General features: G+C 44.4%; 2 protein-coding genes across 2 annotated transcripts; both read right to left on the bottom strand.

Moving 5' to 3' along the window:
- Window positions 1-12998: 12998 nt before the first annotated feature.
- LOC104719197 (uncharacterized) lies at window positions 12999-17514 on the bottom strand. The gene is made up of 9 exons (XM_010437062.3): window positions 17228-17514; window positions 16775-16820; window positions 15918-16050; window positions 15738-15807; window positions 15261-15618; window positions 14641-15123; window positions 13923-14492; window positions 13686-13832; window positions 12999-13595 (listed from the first exon to the last, which is right to left on the bottom strand). The coding sequence occupies exons 2-9, from the start codon at window positions 16799-16801 to the stop codon at window positions 13161-13163; spliced, it is 2223 nt and encodes a 740-aa protein (XP_010435364.1). The 5' UTR covers window positions 16802-16820; window positions 17228-17514; the 3' UTR covers window positions 12999-13160.
- A 322-nt stretch (window positions 17515-17836) lies between these two features.
- Window positions 17837-19775, bottom strand: LOC104719204 (V-type proton ATPase subunit E1). Its single transcript, XM_010437071.3, has 6 exons — window positions 19466-19775; window positions 19215-19315; window positions 18863-19019; window positions 18436-18632; window positions 18210-18309; window positions 17837-18105 (listed from the first exon to the last, which is right to left on the bottom strand). Exons 1-6 carry the CDS (start codon window positions 19565-19567, stop codon window positions 18070-18072), a joined length of 693 nt encoding a protein of 230 aa, XP_010435373.1. The 5' UTR covers window positions 19568-19775; the 3' UTR covers window positions 17837-18069.
- Window positions 19776-21417: the final 1642 nt, after the last annotated feature.

Here is a 21417-nt window from a genome sequence, read left to right as displayed (position 1 = left end):
TATTTATAAATCAAATATTTTAAATGCAAAATGCTGAACTGAAAACTGAATCGAGCGATCATGCACATGCGTATCAAAGAGAATCAAGTCCACTCGAACTGGAATTATCAGATTTCTTACTTTGCATCTTAAGATTACTTACGGCGCCCTTGCGTATAATTTTTGCTAAAGTCCTTTCATTTTCTACTATGAAAGATATTTTCATCTTTTTCTCTCTTCTTTTCCCCTTTTAAAAGCTAAAGGTGAATTATAGGTTCCAATATACAGGTAATGTATAAGGTGAGTATCTCTACTGTTTTACATGTAAGGCAGATAACTCTTTGTGAGCTATAAAATATTACAATTTACAAAATGTTTTTTTTTATATATATGAAAATATGTTCATGTTAATTTTTCTTGGTTGTGAATTTAAGATTCATCCATGCACCTCAAGAAGAAGAAAATCATGAAAATGGGATGAGATCTTTACCGTAGTTATGATTAAAATGGAGCAAATATTTTACTTGACTTATTAATGATAGGACCGTTACTTTTCCAAAAAATCATAGGACCATTCCACAAATAGGACCATTAACTTTTCCAAAAAGTCATAAACGGTACCACAGACTAAAACAAGACCGCATAAGCACCCAAGTTTGAATCAACTAATTTCTAATTTCCGGCCAACTCTAAAATACATTTTTGTAATGTTACTAGGGACTAATCTGGACTACACCCGGAAGAATATTTGATGAAACTTTTTTTTTTTACCAAAAACCAACCAGAGCGGTAAACTCCTTACCGATAGACAAAAAAGGGCGAGGCTTACCTGTTGAAGGTCCTCTACAATCCCAGAACCTGCCACCAATGACAGAAAAAGAAAACATCTGCTAGTACTTTTAATGCCAGTTCTGATAAGTTGTCTGGTAAACCAAAGTTTGGCAATGTTATTTTTGATACGGGAGCTTCCCATCATATGACTGGGCAACTTTTTCTTTTAACTAACGTTGTCTCTATTCCACCTTATTCGGTTGTGTTAGGGGTAGATCCTCACCCCAACAAAAGACTCGACCCATAAAAAACCCAAATAAACCTCCAAGGAAGGAGGGATATTTTGGTCCTTTCGGAGGACGAACCAACACAGTTCTCTATAAATATGGGCATACGGCATTCGAGACAAGGGGTTGCACAAAAAGGGAAAGAATACGGATAGCAAGTACAGGCTCTCTCTCTCTCTCGTCCAAAGTTAGAATCGACGAGCTCGCAGCTCGTCTATCGTTTCTCGTCTGTTATTTTTAACTCGTCTAAGTTACGCTGTAACCCGTCCTTTTGTGCCCCGGCACCGATCAATAAAAGAGAACTTCGACCTCTTTTTTACCAAACTAAAACATTCTAATTGTGACCGATTTGGACATCAACAATTTGGCGCGCCAGGTAGGGGGAGCCAACTCGAAATTTTCTTTGAACGTTTGAAGAACGGACCTAAAACAGCTAGACGAGATGACTGGAATCACCAAAGAAGGAAGCAAGGAAGTCGGTTTGTCGGGGGAACGATAACTCTGGCAACGGATCAAGTGGAGCAAGCAGTCCTTCCGACCCCGGACGCTCCAAGGAAGGCTGTAGCGGCAGAAAGTCCGGAAACGTTCGTCATCGCGACAAACCTAATGAGCCCGACGACCACAGAGGCGACGCAGAACCCTGCGCAACTCACCTTGCTCAATAGCTAGCCCGTCTCCAGTGTATACGAGCTATTCCACGGGATCTTAACGCGACTTGACCAGCAGGAGCAATGAACCAACACTCGTTTGGACGCATTGACAGATTAACTCCCAGGAGGAAATTAACCATCTTCACGCTGCTCAGCAAAGCCCGGCAAGCCTCATCCCGATTGGGGCGGTGAAAAGGCCACAAATTCAAACCAATGAGCAAGGACGTAACCTCGACACACAAGTCAACGAGCGAAACAGTAGAGGAAAAGACCCAGAGTTGATAGAGATCAAGGAGAAAATGCAAAAAATGGAGACAATTTTTCAAAAGGCGACGAGCAAGTCACTAGGGATGGACCTCATGCTCGAAGCAACCCAACGAACTCCATTCTCTAAACGGCTCACGACCACTCCAATGCGACGAACAGTTAAGCCGAGGCTTGGTTACAATGATGGGATAGTTGATCTGCGGGATTTCCTGCTTACTTTCAGAGTATCACTCGGCCCCTTGCAACTCGGCCCGGATGAGTACGACGCTGGGGCATGTCAGATCTTCGCCGAGCATTTGACAGGAACCGCCCTGAAATGGTTCTCGCGACTCCCATCCGGATCTATTGACAGTGTCAAAGATCTAATAACCGAATTCTTGAAGCAATTTTCTGTCTTGATGGAGAACAAGAACTCACACGCTGATCTGTATGCCCTGACTTAGGAGCGCCACGAGTCACTCCGATCATTTATTACAAGATTCAAAGAAGTCGTCGTCAACGTCTTGATTCCTTACGCGGCAGCTATCGTCGCACTGAGAAACACCCTATGGTACGAATCCCGATTCAAGGAACAGCTGTCTTTGTCACATGTGGAGACCATCGCCGACGCATTGCTATGGGCTGTGAAGCATATCGAGCTCAAATAAGGAAAGGTTGTTAACGCTAAGAAGCGTGCAGCAGCAAAAAGCGTCCCTACCAAGGAACCAACAGTCGTAGCACCGAAGGTCGAGCATGTTGAACCTTGACAGCATTTTACCCGTAACCAAGATCAAACTCGTCAACCTTCACGATCGGCGAAGATACGCAGTCTAGTTTACCATGGAATAAGTATGTCCGCAAAGAAGGAGGCGAGAGTAGTGCGACTCAATACTGTGATTACCATCAAAGCACCACCCACTCAACCGAAGAGTGTCGCTATCTCCAAACAGTCATGATGGAGCGATACAGAAAGGGCGCAATAATCATCGAGTCTGACAGGAGTAGGACAACCCGTCCCGGACGGTACAATACCAAGCATGCCGAAAAAATCGCTCGGAAATTTGTAAAGGATTCCAAGACACTCGCCGACCAAAGTGAGGACGAGATGAAAGTTCCAAATGATGTCAACCATGAAAAACGACCGCACGCAGATCTTTAAAAGTTGGATCCCGACCAACGTCCCCAACAATAAGACGGATAAACATGATTATAGGTGGGTTAGCAAGGTGCAACGACTCGGTCAGGTCAATAAGGGACTACACCAAGAAAGCCGAAATGAAGAATTCCTGGCCATCGAGGATCAACTCCGAAAACACGCCGATATCCTTCAACCATAGTGATCTAGAAGGTTTAGATCTGCCACACAACGACCCTTTGGTCGTCGAACTCCTGATCGGCGAAAGTGAAGTTATGAGAATCCTGGTCGACACCGAAAGCTCGTGAAATGTGATCTTCAAGAATGTCCTGGCACAAATGGAGGTCAGCGAGAGTGACATCAAGCCGGAGTGCCATTCTTTAACCGGTTTCGACGGAGATCACATCATGTCAGTCGACACCATTGATCTGCCAATCTTTGTTGGGGGGGGGGGGGGGGGATGGCTAGATATTTCCGATTCACCGTCATCGACAAACCGACTATCTATAACGTCATCCTTGGAACCCCGTGGCTTCATAAGATGAACGCAATCCTATCGACGTACCATCAGTGTGTCAAATTTCCAACCCCAAAAGGCGTGTATACACTGCACGGAAACCAGCAGAGTGCGAGTGCCTCCTTCCTGATTGAACACAAGATTCGCACGGCGAAGAAGTTATAGCAACCAAACCAGCGGGTCGGCAACGACAGCTCGTCACCGACTGACGGAAAGCCGACTCCAATCCAGCAGGGCGTCGCTGCAACAGAGAAAGTGAACCTTGACGAGACTAATAAGAAACAATGCATGAATATCGGAACGGAGATAACTCCAGCCATGCGCAACGAGCTAATCCTTTTCCTCAAAACAAACATCTCAACGTTCGTATGGACTATGACTGACACGAAAGGAATCAACTCGACTGTTACAACTCACAAGCTCAACGCTGATTCGACGCATAAGCCAGTCAAACAGAAACGACGCAAGCTAGGCCCCGAAAGATCGCAAGCAGTAAATGACGAAGTCGAAAAACTTCTCGGCGCCGGGTAGAAGTAAAGTACCCCGAGTGGTTAGCTAACCTGGTAGTCGTCAAAATGAAGAACGAGAAATGGCGAGTCTGCGTAGATTTTACCGACATTAACAAGGCCTGCCCAAAGGACAGCTTCCCACTACCTTGGATCGATCAACTCGTCAAAGCAACCGCATGCAACGAGCTATTGACTTTTATGGACGCCTTCTCGGGGTACAATCAAATCTTAATGCAGAAGGACGACCAGGAAAAGACGTGGTTCATTACAGATAGGGGAACCTATTGTTATAAGGTCATGCCCTTCAGCTTAAAGAACGCGGGAGCAACTTACCAACGACTAGTCAACAAGATGTTCGCTAAGCAACTCGGCAGGACCATGGAGGTATACATAGACGAAAGTCAAATCACATCAGAATTCAATTGTTCTTTTCCGAGAACCAAATGTGAGAACGGCCCTCTATCATTTCTATCTAGTAGACTTGGTAAAAGGGCCCCGACTTATTTTCAGAATTAGAGTTCGACCGTAGTAAACTGCTGGGTGCCCCCCAAAAAAAGAGCAGAAGCTGTGAACGATGGATACGTCTCCTGTCCTCCTGCCGGTGGGTGGGGACTCTGCTCCCGGGTTGCCGCTCTGCTGCGTCTGGCCCGTCCTCTAGGCATCAGCTGGTCCAATGTAGACCGAAGGATGAAGGTGGATTGGGTTTCAGAACAATTGAGGGCTGGAATAGGACTCACTTCATCCCTCTCCTTTCAGTCGAGTCACTCCGAGGAACGCCAGTCTCCTCGACTGAGAGGAACGGCTTTTCCCACGGTAAGAGGTAAGGGACAGGGTGAGGAACGAACAAGTAGCTTGGCTTTCCTGGTGGTTAAGGATACCAATGAAGCCGACCATTAATGACTAGTTCGAACACCAGGAGCGGACTCCCCTAAAACGGTTTTGTTTCTACGACTACTCGTCAAGTCACAGCGCGCGGGCGACCATATCACCCATCTCCGACAGTGCTTCGATACTCTAAACAAGTACGGGATTAAATTGAATCCAGCCAAGTGCACCTTTGCAGTCAAATAGGGGGAGTTTCTCGGCTACCTAGTAAATCGGCGAGGCATTGAAGCAAATCCAAAGTCAATCAAGGCGATCATCGACCTACCATCACCAAGGAATGCCAGAGAGGTACAACGGCTAACTGGACGAATTGCCGCCCTGAATCGCTTTATATCCAGATCAACAGATAAGTGCTTGCCATTTTACCAACTCTTCAAGACCAAAGAGAAGTTCGAGTGGAACGAAGCCTGCCATGACGCATTCAGTAAATTGAAGAGTTACTTATCGAAACCCCCGATCCTTGCCAAGCCAGAGTTCGGCGAGGTCTTGTTCCTTTACATCACGGTCTCCGGATCGGCGGTCAACGGAGTGCTTGTCAAAGACGACCAAGGAGAGCAGTGACCTATTTTCTATGTGAGCAAGACCCTTGATGATGCAGAAACTCGTTACCTGACAGTCGAGAAGGTCGCCCTGGTAGTCGTCACATCGGCAAGGAAGCTCTGACCGTATTTTCAGTCACACACCATCGCCGTTCTGTCCAACCAGCCCTTACGATCTATATTGCACAGTCAGAATCAGTCTAGACGATTAACGGAGTGGGCGATCAAGCTCAGCAAGTATGATATCGAATTCCGCACCCGCCCAGCTGCTACGTCCCAAGTATTGGTCAACTTTTCAATTGAACTACCATTGGGCGAAGCCGAGCCAACACCCATCGATCCATCGGACGGATAGTGGACCCTACATGTTGACAGTGCATCCTCACACCTTGGCTCCAGCGTAGGAATTCGACTAACTTCTTCAACCGGAGAAATCTTGGAGCAGTCTTTCCGTCTTCGGTTCCAGGTGACCAATAATGTCGCCGGGCTCAAGCTCGCTAATGGAATGCAAATCAAGCGAGTCCGAGCTTTCTGCGACTCTCAACTCGTCGCCAATCAGTTTAGCGGTGAATACGATACAAAGAGCGAGCCAATGGTTGCATACCTCGACATGTCATGATCCTATCCAAGAGTTTCAAAGAGTTCAAACTCATCAAGATCCCCAGAGGGGACAACGCTCTGGCCGACCCATTAGCAGCACTCGCTTCGACATCAGACCCTGACCTTCGACGGATTATCGCAGTGGAAAGCCTCGACATGCCAAGCATAGAAGAAACTCGAGCAGAGACCTGCCTTGCCCTTCACCAGCCCAATGAAATCAGGACCACTTGGCGAACGTCGACCTCGCGATGGTAGTTCGAGCCTCCTTCGAACGACGACAAGACAGACTGGCGAGTCGAGATTTTCGCATATCTCGCTGACGGCTACGTGCCAACAGATAAATGGGCCAAATGACGGTTGAAAACGAAGGCCGCCCACTATACCTTAATGATGGAACACTTACTCCGATGGACCGCCTTAGGCGCCCTCTTGCTATGTTTACACGGCGACGACACAGAATGGGTCATGATGGAAACTCACGAAGGAGCCGGAGGTAACCATTCAGGAGGCCGAGCATTGGCACTACAAATTAGGAAGCATGACCATTACTAGCCGACAATGATGTCCGATTGTGAGAAGTTTGTCGCCAAATGAGAGAAGTGCCAATGACACGCTCCCGTCATCCATCAGCCGACGAGCTCCTGTGAGCCGGCATAGCTCCAAATTCTTTCATGCGTTAGGCAATGGACATTAATCGGCCCGTTACCCATTTCCAGACAAAAACGCTACATCCTCGTCCTCACCGACTATTTCACCAAGTGGGTCAAAGCCGAATCCTACGCCAACATCAAAGTCGAAGACGTCCAGCTCTTCGTCACGGCCTTCCCTATGAAATAGTCACCGACAATGGCTCGCAATTCGAAGACTTCTGCGCAAAGTAAAGAATCAAGTTAAGGAAGTCAACGCTGAGGTATCCACAAAGAAACGGGCAGGCCGAAGCAACGAATAAAACTATACTCGACGGCCTGAAGAAAAAGTTAGACGCCAAAAAGGTGCTTGGGCCGACGAGCTCGACGGGGTACTTTCGTCCTATCATACGACCCCGCGGCAAGCAACCAACCAAACTCTGTTCTCCCTGGCCTATGGGATGGAAGCAATGGCGCCTACCGAGGACGACAGTACAAGTCTTCGACGAACAATACTCGTCCAGGACACCGCACTCAACAGTCAGATGCTTCTAGACTGACTTGACGAGTTGGAAGAGGAACGCGATAAGGCACTTCTGCGAATTCAGAATTATCAGCTCGCCGCGGCCAAGTACTACAACAAGAAGGTCCACAATCGACACTTTGATGAAGGGGACCTCGTCCTCCAGAAGGTCTTCAAAAACACTGCCGAGCCAAACGCCGAAAAGATGGAAATTAACTGGGAAGGTCCATATCAGGTGTCCAAGGTCGTCCACCCCGGCATGTACGAGCTTTTAACAATGAGCGGCGAGCTAGTACCCAGATCTTGGAACTCCATGCATCTAAAGCGTTACTACTACTACTAAAAAAAAGAAAAAAAAAGAAAAAAAAAAAAAAAAAGAGCTCGGCTACGTTTAGCTCGCTTTCTACAATTTCGAACAATCATGTAATGTGAACTACGAGCGGCTTGATCCCTCCTGATCGGAGGATACATAGGCAGTCCCGTCTAATGGGACACAACTGCCAGTAATATAATTTCCTTTTTTTATCATCTCGAGTTTACATGACTTTACGAACCATTTATAAGTCGTTATCCATGCCCGACAACGACTCGACGTTCCGACGTGTTATCTAAGCCAAGTCGCAACTCGCAAATAGGGGTAAGCCGATCATCATGAGTAGCACCTAATTTTAAAGGAAAATTAGCCAAGTCGCAACTCGCACAACCGGAGTAAGCTGATCGTCATAGGTCGCACCTGATCTTTTAAAAAAAAAAAACAAAACCGAGTCGCTACTCGTAATAAGAATAAACCAACAATCGTGTGTTGTACCTGAACAGTTAAAATGACAAAAGTATTTAAAAAAAAAAGCTCCGTTAAAGTTAACAAAGGGTGCCGACCCCTAACTCGGCAATAGTTCGGTACGGGAGCCGACCCCATTACGGCACATACCCAAAAAAAAGAGAAGGGTGGGCGGAAACAAAAGATAAAACTCAACGAGCGAGCATTACATGCGACAAGCCCATCATTCAATTCCCAGATCGACATTGGAAGGTTCGTCAAACTCCAACCCGCCGAGCGTTGCTTGCCAAAAACGGCACGATTCTTTCACATCTTTCAGCTCGTTCATCGGCACATCTGAACCCCTAGTAATCATCTCCTCGAGATACGCGCAAATCCCTTCAACACGACTGCTCTCGCAGAAGTAGTGACTCGTGCTTTCCAGCTGATTGATGTAACGACGCAACACATCGATACGAGCGCAGCAGGCATCAATCTCCGCGTGGTCTTCAAAGGGTCTTCTGCCGATGAATTCAAGGTCGCCCTCCTCAAGATCGGGAATCTCCACTGCAGCAAATGACAACTCGCGACAAGAGTACTCCTCTAGCAATCAATCCCATCTCCACCTCGGGACGAAGAGTCCGCCATCGATCAACACTTCGAGGCACTCCACGGTTCCATCTATGTGACAGAATTGGAAATAGCGTTCGAACGAACGACGAGTGGCAATGATGTAGGCCCTCAGCCTCTGGATCCAAGCACGATAGAATTCGAGCTCTGAACGGATTACGTCGTCGGGTCTTACAGCGAGTCGCTCTCGCGCCCTTCTTAACCAAGACGACCTCGTTGTTACAGGCATCAGAGCGGTCTCACCAATCTAAACAACGAATTACTCTCGGAGCAAAAAAAAATGGAATGAGATGTGCAGAATTTGGAGGCCTATTTATAGAATGAAGGGCACAATTTCTGAAGACAAACGACCAGTCAGAACCTCGGAAATCACACCCATTAAATGATCAACACGAATCATAGCGATTATTGGATAAAAAGAGGCTAACGCAATAAAGCCAATCAAGTTCAAAAGGAGCCGACCCCGGAAACACGGCAACCATAGAATTAAAAGGGAGCATATCCCCGCAAACGGCAACTCAAAACAAAAGCACACAACGAAGGGAGCCGACCCCTGAACATGGCAGCCCAAAATTCACGATAAACAGATAGTGTTGGGAGCCGACCCCAATACGGCTAAGACCTTATCAAACCAGACCGACGACCGGAGAGTCCTCTCGTTCATGGGTAGAGACTTGTTCGGTTTGCTCTTTCCCCTGAGCGACGACCTGCCCACCTTCCCCTTCTACCTGGGCGACGACCTGTTCTTTCCTCCTAGGCGACGGCTTCAACACTCTGCACCTCCACTCGCTCATCCCCAAGTATTTCCGTCGCAAAGGTACTCCCATGCGCCTCGGTCGTCTCCTCTTCCTCGTCTCTGGACGTCCCATCCTTGCACTCATGATGAACTTCCTCGAAGCCCGGCGACCTGACCCATTCCGCCTTTGGAAGGGGAGTAGCAAAACACGAGGACATGTCAAAGTCGCCATCAATGATATCGGGAATGAAGACCTGTTCAACTTCCTCCTTAAGCTGAGCAGCCACAATATCAACCCTCTCAATGACCCCGTCAGCCAGAAGAGAGATTTGACCATTTGTGACGAGTGCCTCCAATATACACTTATTCCCGACGGCCTGGTTATACTCCAAGAACTACGGACGAGAATCTTCAAATGCATCAGCATAACTCTTGTGCTTCGATAAAAGCCTCTGAGCACGACCGGCAAGATGGTGATATGCGAAAAGTTTCATATAAAGACCATAGTTTTCTCGACGCACCCGCAACCTCTTCGTTTCAGACTCCAGGGCTATCTTCAGCTATACACGCGACAACTCAGCAGTCCCCAGCTTGACACGAAGCTCGTCCCTCTCGGATACCAACCCGCCATGACTATGTTCGAGTTTCGCGGCTTGTTCCTTCAGCTTTCGGTTTGAACGTAGGGCCTCCGCCAGTTGATTTTCGAGCCAAGAGACTTTCTCAGCAGAGGGGTCAGGACGCTCGGCAGCAGCAGCTTCTAACTCGCGGATGTTGCGCTCGTAACGAGAAACCGCCTGATTGATTGTCGCAATAAGCTGCAAAATGGAAAACTCAGTCAAAATATTTAAAAGGATGGCCGTAACCGTAAACACATCCAGAGGATAGGAAAACAAACCTCAAACGACGTCTTCGCAACATCAGTGACCGAGTCCTTCTCCCACATCCGGTAAACCGGTATAAGGTTCCCCGTGCCAAAATGAATTTTGCGGAAAAGCTGAGCATAGGAAAGAGAGTCAGTCGGGAAGGAACGAGTTGTCGTGGAGTAGCGGAAGTCCCACTCATAGTCACCCTTTTTCTGCCTCTTAGCTGACTCGGGAACAGACGAACCCGCACCGTCCTTCCTCTTTTGCAGAGTACTCGCCCCAGCCCGTTCAACGGCGTCTGAACGACCAGACGTTTCGTTCCTTTTCCCTAAGGAAAGTGTTCCAGCTGAGCCGACCTAACGCTTAGGAGGTGGAGGAGGAACGACGGCCTTCTTCCCCGCACGTGCCTCGGCGAGACGGGCCTCCTGCGACGAAACAGTCTTCTTTCCCGCTAACGGTTCGGGCAACGGATCCTCAGAATGATCGCGTGGACGAGGAGGGTCGGAAAGCGGAGTGGACGGCGTCCCAGTAGATCGACGGAAACGAGTGGACACATTAGGAACCTCCAAGTTTAGACGCCCCATTCCTTCGACGAGATATTTCAAAAACATAAATAAATAAATAAATAAATAAAGATGAGCTCGGCCACACATAACTCGCTTAGATACTTACTTGTCGATCTGGAAGTTTTTGCTTTCGATGACAAAGTATTCCTCACTGATGTCTTTCTCGTCGCTCGAGTCGTCCCCGGTCAAACGTAAGGACCAACCGACTTGATCTTGTCATCCTCAGCACGAAAAGGAGCAGGATAGGGAAGCAGACACCATGGCACAGAAACTGCAAGACAAAAACAGGGTTAATCACGATATCAGAAAACCAAAGTAAAAAAGCTACAGAGCAAGTCGGCTACCGGGTGAAAAATTCCACCCAGAGTATAAGGGAATTGAAGGATCTTTGACGACCCCCGGAACTACTTTCATAAAGAAATACGAGCCGGCCCAGTTGTAAGTCTTCCCCTTCATCCCCTCAACAAGTATCGGCCTCCTCGAACCAACGTAATAGGTGCCCGGTGTTTTGTTTCGGTTTATGAGAATAAACCGGGTAAGTTCCTCCAAGTGTTCGACCGAAAGATTGATCCCCATTACCTCGGCCAAGATAGAGATGCCGACCGCATTACGAAAAGTCGCCATCGCAAATTGGGATATCGCCATCTTACGATTGGCCAAGTACGACATTAAGAAAGCAGGGAGGGGAACTGTGATTGCACACTCGGTGAAAAGATTCTCCGAGAGACAGATGTAACCATCTGGAGCATCCCAAAGACGTTGACTTTCATCCGGAATAATAATAGGAGCAAGAGGGGACAACCTGCCGAGTCTAACTGCTCTCTCAGCCGAGTCAAGCTTAATAGTCTTCTGCGGAATGTGTGAGAGGACGTGCCTCCTAACCCTAGAAACGCGAGGAATAACCGGCAATGACCCACAAACAACGACATGGTCCTCGGGAATACAAGAGTCGTCCAGGTCCTCATCAATCAGAGAGGGGATCGCACAAGGGAGATGGGATGAACTCGTAGTCGCCACGTGAGAGAAAGCCCGGCGTTGAAGTTCAGCAAATAAAGCTGAATCAGAAGACGCATCGGAATGGGGGCTCGTTGACGACCTCGGCCCACCATGACTCGGCCCGTTGTTATCGTCAGAATCCGAGGAGGTCGCTTGTCGGAGGTGACTTGCCGCAGAAGAGTCAGAGGAAGCAGATCCGGGGGAAGTCATCGAAGGCGAACAAAAAAAAAAGAGAAGACAAACGATTTAAAGAAAGAAGAGAAGGAACTATACCTGATGACTCGAGAGCAGAGGATGACTCGTAGACAGGATGAAGAAAATGAAGAAGAGAGGAAGTATTTATAGGAAGGGACGGAGGATTCTCGAGACGCAATCATTACAGCACGCGTTGGGTGACGGTACGACTTCCGGATTTCACGCGCGTCAAGAACTGCACACGATATTCGACCCCTAGCATCAAAAACCGAGGAATCTCACACGCGTCCTTTCACTTCCTCAAGTCCTGTCCAGAATTACCACCCCAACGATCGAAAGTTAAATTCCAAAATCATTCAGACGAGCTAAATTCCCAAGCCGAGCCACCAGGGAGAAGACGAGTCCTTCGGACAAAGTTCTCCGTCTAAAGGCTACGAACTGGTGATGAGGGGGGAATACTGTTAGGGGTAGATCCTCACCCCAACAAAAGGCCCGGCCCATAAAAGGCCCAAATAAACCTCCAAAGAAGGAAAGGTATTTTGGTCCTTTCGGAGGACGAACCGACACAATTCCCTATAAATACTGGCGTACCGCGTTCGAAACAAGGGGTTGCACAAAAAGGGAAAGAATATGGATAGCAAGTACAGGCTCTCTCTCGTCCAAAGTTAGAATCGACGAGCTTGCAGCTCGTCTATCGTTTTTCGTCCGATATTTTTAACTCATCTAAGTTACGTTGTAACCCGTCTTTTTATGCCCCGACACCGATCAATAAAAAAGAACTTCGACCTCTTTTTTACCGAATTAAAACATTTTAATTGTGACCGATTTGGACATCAACAGGTGAGTTTTGCGGATGGTATAAAAACGTTTGCTTTGAGTATGGGAGAGTTTCCTCTCTCAGCAAACGTTGCTTTAACTAATGTTCTTTATGTGCCCACGTTGAACTGCACTTTATTATAAGTATCAAGGGTTCCTCATACTAAACGTGTAAACAAAGTTACAAAACTTTATTACCTATGACTTTTAATTTTGTTTAGAATAAGACACTTTCTGCTGTAACAAAATAAATAATCATCCCGGTAAATACCAAAAATCAATATCCTAAACAATCAGATTTAATTGATTTAGGAGTTTTGTGGTTTAGTAAATCTCAGCATTCAATTCTCACAGCTCCACTCTCAGAGGAAATGAATTTTGGTTTCCTAATGACTGGCTCCATGCACTGAATCACATCTCCGACTCTAAAATCATTCCATTCTCCCATCACAAGCCCACACTCGTTCCCTTTCCCAACCTGTTCCACGTCTTGTTTCTCACGTTTCAGCGACGCGCACGGGCCTTCAAACACCACTTCTCCGCTCCGTAACAGCCTCATCAGTCCGCTTCTACATACCCGACCGTCCATCACTTTGCAACCTGCGATGCTCACTCCATCTTCTTCTGTCCTTCTCTTTCCTAAGATCTTGAATATGCTAAGCACCTCCGCTTCACCAGACACCTCCATCTCCGATACTCCCGGTGCTTTCTCCACGATCAAGTTCCCGACGTCTTCAAGCAAATGGTATATCACACGGTGATGGAATACCTAAAGAGTTTACCATTGGTTACAATGCTAAAAGCTATCTCCAAGATATAAATGTGAAAGGAAACGATGTTTTGGAACAGAACGGGGCACCTTGACGCTGGCTTGAGCCGCAGAAAGATTAGCACAGCTACCACCCTTAACGTTAAACCCAACGATACACGCACCACAAGCTTGTGCCAAGTCCAAATCAGAGTGAGAAATAGCTCCCACTCCACTATGAACAATGTTCACAAATACCTAGCCAATATAAACCAATAGGCAAATTCACAACAAAAAAAAGCCAATAAGGCACAATCACCTTTATATCAACATATTGGTTTTACGCACCTGTGGGCTATTCAATGTTTTTAACGCATCAGCAACAGCCTGTGCGGTTCCTTGCACGTCTGATTTCACTACTATTGGTAACTCAACCCGAACAAACCCTTCCTCAGACTCTGTTTCTGTTCTAGCTGCTTCCTCTGTTCTGGCTTCCTCTGCTTTCAACAACCGATCTTTCTCATATTTCCTTTTACGCCCTTCACTCAACATCCTCGCACGTTCCTCTGATTCCACCACAATGACATCGTCGCCAGCCATTGGAAGACCTTTAAGCCCTTCAATCTCAACCGGCATCGCTGGTGTTGCTCGGTCAGTTGTCTTACCAATCATGTCCCGAATAGCCCTGAGTCTTCCCCATTGAGACCCGATGACTACGTGCTGACCTCTCACCAAAGTTCCGGCTTTTACAATAATGGTGGCTAACGGTCCACGGCCTTTGTCTAGCCGAGCCTCCACCACATATGCTTGAGCTGGTCCATCCACACGTGCTTTAAGGTCCATATCAACAGCTTGGAGAAGCAGAGCTTCTTCTAATTTGTCTAGCCCTGTACTCTTCATTGCAGATACCTCAACAGCCTGAAACAACAAGTCAATCACCATTGTTAAAGTAACCATCATAAACTGAGTCAAAACTCAAAACAAAACAAAAAATGCTGAATCCAGGTTGCGTCACTGGACTAGGCTCAGAGAAAACAAATTTTAGAGTAAGACTCTCAAGTCTCACCTGAACATTTCCTCCAATATCCTCAAGCTCTATCCCCTCAGACGTGAGCTGGTACTTAACTTTTTCCGGATTAGCTCCCGGTTTATCGCATTTATTGATCGCAACCACAATCGGAACATTCGCTGATCTAGCGTGCTTAATAGCCTCAAGTGTCTGCGGCATTACCCCATCATCAGCAGCAACCACCAAAACGACTATATCAGTCACAGCGGCTCCCCGAGCTCGCATCTCACTGAAAGCAGCATGGCCAGGTGTGTCGAGGAATGTGATTGAAGTGCCTGAATCAGGCATGCCAACCACGAAAGCACCAACGTGCTGAGTGATTCCACCAGCTTCTCTAGCAGCAACAGAGGTGTTTCTTAAAGCATCCAACAACGAGGTTTTCCCATGATCGACATGGCCCATTACGGTTACAACTGGAGGGCGTGGACGAATGTCAGATCCTTCTGTTGAATGTTGCCTCCTTACATTGATCCCTATTTCCTACAAAGGATGAGAAACACACAAACAGAATTATACTAATATCCGGAGGACTAACCTGATGCGATTCAAACCAGGATAACAAATTCTAAAACCGAATCAAATCCATTATCCTGGAACTAGACGTAAAATCACCTTACCATTGCAAGAAGCTCGGCGACATCAACACTGATTGTGTCGAATTCTGAACTAACAGTTTCACCAACATTGACGAGAATGCTCTGCAAAACCCCCACTGACTCACCAGTACGCCTTGAGAGCTCAAGTAGTGACATCCCTTCGAATATATCAACCGTCTTCTCAGGTAATCCCTTTGCCAATCTTTTCAGCCTAGGAGGCACATAAGGAGCTTCAACAGGTGGCATATCTGGTTTTTTCTCCCGTTTTGAAAACTTTCCTTTTGTTTTCACAGTCTGTTTCTTGCGTTCACGATGACTCAGACCCCGATCAACATCCTCTTTTCTTTTCGCCAATGTTTCTCGGCTGGCATGAAAATACCTGTTCAAAAAACAATCCAATCCAAGCCAGCGAACATTCAGATAGATACTCGGAGTACTCTCAGGAGAATAATATCTAAGAGAGAATTGACAAAGAAAAAGACTATGCAAACGGTTTACCTTATGGATGTTTCATTAGGGAAAGATTCATCACTACGGGACCAATTTGATAGCGAGCTAAAACCAAATCCTAAACATGAAAAAGGGTGAGATACTCGTTATCCAAATTCACTTTCTAACAAAGTAGAAGAAAGATGGTAATCGCCTGTGACTGTGAGTGAACACTCTTTAAACACTTACCATTTAGGTACCGAGCGAATGAAAAAGAGAGACTTTCAGAAGCTCGTTTAAAAGTCGTCGAGGAAATCTGCCTCTCTGTAGATGCTACTACTCGTGGAAGCACCAAACCTATTCTAAAAGAGGCTTGAATACCCTGAAAATATGTAAATTTACTTGAGACATAAGAATCCATAAACATATGTGAAATGCTTATAAAAATGAGACTGAAATGCTGATATATATGCAAAGCAACTCAAACATTCTGTATCTACTCACCAAACCAAACAAACTCGCAAAAACAAAGACTTGATTATGCTATGTAAAACAAAACGAATCATTATAATCACTACATTTCAAATCAAGAATTCGAAAGACGGCCGAGATGCTGATATATACGCAAACCAATTCAAAAAATGTGCAACTAATCACCAAACCAAACAAACTGGAAAAAATTGCAGACTCAAACATGCCGAAACGTATGGTTAATATTCTAATACATTTATAGTCAACAATTTGAAAGTTCGAATAGCTTAGACAATGAAGTGATAAATACATACTCATACGCCTAATCACATTCATGCATATGCAGATTTCCTTCCCTAAGAAAATGTCAGATAGACTTAGAAAAAGCTAAAGGGCCTAATAAACCCAACTTTTTAGAGATAAACAGTATGAGAACCAAGAATCCAACATTTAATAATCATCCATATAACTTCTAACCAAACCAGCAAACATGACTACAATATTCCCCAAGGAGAAAACAAGAACTTCCACTAGAGGTATGCAAATATTGGGAAAATACACGGAAATAGTATGAAATGGAAGCTAAATCTAAAAGCTTTTTACTCGAATTCATCAGGAAAGTACGGAAAAGGTACCTTCTTGCCTAAGTGCCTGGACGCCATTCATATGTCAAATCAGTCTCTGCATCAAAACCAAAAACCCTCAATTTGATAAGCATCAGACTGAAAACTGAAGAACTGAGAAAAAAAAAATCAAAACTTGAGAATAAAACGCATGTCCTAAATGATTCTTATCAAACCCAAAACCCTAAAGAGAAGCTTCTAGTCACTGCACATTGGATTCTGCGTCTTCTCCACAAATTAACACAAATATTCGAACAAGGAGTAAAATAAAACAGATCCCATATGTCAGAGTCGGATTGCACCATGAAGTGCAAAAAATAGAGTAGATGAATGAGAAGCATGACTAAATCAAATTCACAAAATTACGCAGCAACTTGGTCTAGGCAAATGAACAAACACCTTGTGCGCGCATACGAAATTCACTAAAGAACACAAATCAGATTAAGCCGCGCAAGTACATCTAACCTTGAAAAGATAAGGAAAGTATTATCGAACGGTGAATCTCTCCGGTCTTCTGAACTCTTGTCTTGTCTTCAGACAATCGTGGAAGAGAGAGATTAGTCTGAAGAAGAAAAAATCTTGTTACAAGCGAAGGATGAATGAAGATCAAAATGCGCAAAAACCTCATTTTTTTACTCCCATGTTTTTTTTGTTTGATACCTAAATTGTATTTGGGCTAAAACCCAAGTCCATATCATTTTTAGCCCAAACAAAACAAAAAATCTTATTCGAGTTAAATTGCTGTTTTGCATACGGTAATACAATATTTGGTTTAATTTAATACTTGGTTTGACTACGAATAAACATGGGTACCTATACCTTAGCTCTCGGGGATTTCGAGATCGAATTAAACAGAAAGTTAATATTTGTGTATATCTGTATTGCAAAATAGGCCTAAAGAACTTGCTAGACAAGTTATGGCACTATATAAATAAGCCTAAAGACTAAAGACTAAACTTGAGATAAACTGTTATACTACTAAAGTTTAGTTCGAGGATTGCAATTTGCAACAAAAATTCAAGACTCTTTTTTAGAGAGGCTGAACCTACTTGGGGAATGTTATAGAAGAACATGTTAAGAACGAAAAAAATGTCTTTCATTTTATTTATCTTTTATAGCCATGATAATAACACACTCGAGAAAGAGGAAAAAAAAAATGCGAAAACGAAGAGTTCGATGGGTTTGGCATCAACGTAAAGTTTGTAAAATACAAAGAATCACAACAAAGAGAAATCTCTCCCAAAATGGGTAATAACCAAACACAAACCGGTTTGTATCATCATCTCTCTCAATCTCCCTTTCTTTCATTAGGCCGTAACTTGGCCGAACAACGACTTACGGATCTGCGAAAAATAAAATGAATCAGAGAACCAAAGTGAAACAAGACAACGGACCAATGATGAATCACAGAACGCAATCTATGCGGGTAAAGAATTTGTTTTCATACCACTGGGAGTTTCATGCGGAATGCCACATCAAGACGTGCATCAAGAGTGTTCTCGCACACGATTTTACCATCACGAGAAGCTAGCACAACACCTCCAGAGCTATAACAAGTTCCAAATACATATAGCTATATCAAAGCCGGATCTCTATACTTTCCTTTTCTACAGATCTAAAACAAATACTACAGGATTGCAATGTAAGGTAATGATGAGAAACAGGAATTTTACCAGTGGAGACCATGAGGGTCACTAGATTTAGGAGGAGGGGGAAGGAATATTTTTGTGTCCACAGCAACCTCTGGGGCATGAACCTTTGCTTTACCAGCATATGTCTCCTTTGCATTTTCAAGCACAGCTTCAACTAAACCCAAGTCCTCTTCACGACAACGCAACAACACAGAAGGTTCTTTCAACCGAAGCAAACACTGCAACATTAACAAGAGAAAATCTTTCAACACACCAAAAAGTAAAAGAAATGAAAAATGACACCAGCAGAGATAAGCAGAAGGGGTCAGATCACAAAAGAATAGATTGCCATCCGACGAAAAGAAAGCAATTACGTAATCAGATGCTCAAAATAAGCCACTAGGATATCCAAAACAAACTTCCTATATCAAATATAATCTGAATGTATCACGTATGAATGAGGGAGTACCTGAACAATGAGATCCTTGAGAAGCTGTTTGTAAGCACTCTCATCGGCACTCACGTTGAGAAGATCCTTAGCTGCTTGATCTTTCATGGCATTGACAATATCGTCCTGCGCTTGAAGAACTTTGATCCTTGATGCATTTAGCTGCATAGAGTAATCACTGGAAAAAAAAAAAAAAACAAGTATGACATAGTTATTTCCTGTCAAACTAAAATCTCAGTCTCCCAAAACAAGATCAACCATAAATACTACATTTCTAAGTTCCAGAACAAAACGCGATCCAACTTAGATCAAATCAAGAAGATTCAGAAACTAAAACGATCGGTTAATGAAATCGAACTGAAGTTGAACTCACATCTTCTTACGGACGTCAGCTTGCTTCTCCTTCTTCTCATAATCTTGCCTGATCTTCTTCTTCTCCGCCTCAACTAGTTGAAGTTTCTCAATGTTGAATTCCTACAAAAAATAAATATCCAGATCGAAACGCTAATCAGAAAACAAAAACAGATTACGAGATTGAATCGAGAAACACAAATTGAATTCAAGAATTCAAAATCAGAAAGATCTGAGAAATGGAGAGAGAAAACAGTAAAGAAGATCATATACTTCTTCAGCAGAAACTGAGATCTCGTTGGCCTTCTCCTCGGCTTCTTGGCGGATGAATCTCACCATCTGCTGGATCTGCCTAGATACATCTCCGTCGTTCATCTTTTACCGGGAAAATCGGCGGTCGCCGTTAACGATCGGAGATTTTTTGTGATTTTTTTGGTAAATCGAGGATTCTGTGGCGTAGAGAGATTGGAGAGAGAGAGAGTCGTAGATCGGGGGGGTGTTGGCAACGTGGTGATGAGTAATTTGAAGTTGTCTGTTTGTATGACTACGAGACACAAAAAAAACGGGATACAGTGTTTTAGATGATAAGAGAAACGACAAGGCGTCTAAAATAAGAACGAGTTTGTTTCTGGGCCACTTCATGGGCCTTAAAAACCCATTGCATAAATATATTGTGTTAAGTTTTTTAGGGATAACATACGAAGGGAACCATTTTGGTTTTTGTATGTGTTTGTAGATGCATTACTTGGGATGATGGTGATAAGCAAGTGAGAAAAGATTTTATAACCTATGTAAGAATCCGATCTATTCATTTGGATTGAATCTATGTTCCAAGTATTATTTGCTTCAATGTTGGTAATCACTTATGTCTTAGGACTTAACTGTTAAGAGTTTCAAATTGTCTTTCTTCTACTGAACATACCATCAATTAGGGTTATACCTTGAGTAGCAAATTGATCTCCTATTTTTATCTCCTCGTGGCACGTTCTTAATTATCACAATCAAGATGAAGAAGGAAAAGAAAATTAGTCTTCACATATAGTTTACAATAGTTTGGTTGTCATTGTTAAGTCTTACATACCAAAATAAAAAGTAATGTTTTTTTTTTTTTTGAACAAAGAGGTGTTATCATTCCATTAGATAGAAAGTAACATACAAGGCCAGGATAGTTTGGGGTACAACAGAGGATAAGCTAAAACAAAACATGAAACAATACAGGTACAAGGATAGATAGGAGCATTGGAAGAAAAGAGCTTGAGAGCTATGAGCCATATGCTAGAAAGCAGCATGGAACCTGTGAGATCAAAACCAACCGATGCAGACTCCATGAACAAGTCAAGGAAGTAGGAAGCCACTGTCTTGCAATTTTGAAGACTTGGCGGAAAAGAGAATGGCAAAGCTGTGTTGCCAAAGGGTCGAGCAGATACTCTGATAACCGGTTTCTACAGATGTAGTTGATGGTCCACGGTTGATAATGAGGGACTTAGAGATGTTGTGGTAACCACTCTTCCTTGGAGAGAGGGTCATAATGCCACTAGTCTTCAAGGAATTATGCAAGGACTTCATAAAGTAGTTGAGTTGCGGTTTAAAGAACTTTGGAATATGGTGAGGTATAGGTAGAGAGTTGGTGAAGCGTCGGTAACCCCCACTCCATAGAGTTGAGATCATAATGCCAAGCTGCACCAAGCAAACTCCAATAGCGGGATCATCCCTAGTGTAAGCAATTAAAGAGGTTTTCAAAGGACTCTTGAGCCAAACTAGCAACAGTGGTGGTTTAATGTTCAGAAGCTGTCTTCGGACTAATGAAACAACTAAACTAACCAAGGTTTGCTTAGGGTGGGACAGAGTAGAGTTTCGACCAAACCGGGTACACACTGGTCTCGACACAATTGGGTTTCCATCAACCTAGAGAGGTCAGGTGTTCTGTTACCGAGATGAACTCGACTTGATCCAACAGAAACCATCAAAACTAACTGGATTGAACAGACTATATCTTTCACGAAAAGGGGTCGGATTTGCCGACAATTGAAATCAGAATCGGTATTTAATTAGAAGGGTCAATTATAAAAGCTGAGAGGATTTGATATGCAAGAAAAATAATATTTATACGAGCCACTACGACCCATACCTTCACCTTCTTTTATCATAGTTGTAAGTTTTGTAGTACTAACGTTAACCTGTTTAGAAAGTATATTAAAATACAAAGACATTTCAGTTTTAAAATA

Source organism: Camelina sativa, chromosome 2 (assembly GCF_030686135.1).
Source record: "Camelina sativa cultivar CO46 ecotype springtype chromosome 2, ASM3068613v1".
Lineage (NCBI taxonomy): Eukaryota > Viridiplantae > Streptophyta > Magnoliopsida > Brassicales > Brassicaceae > Camelina > Camelina sativa.
Note: the sequence above shows the minus strand (reverse complement) of the source record. Positions and strands in the feature narration are given on the sequence as shown.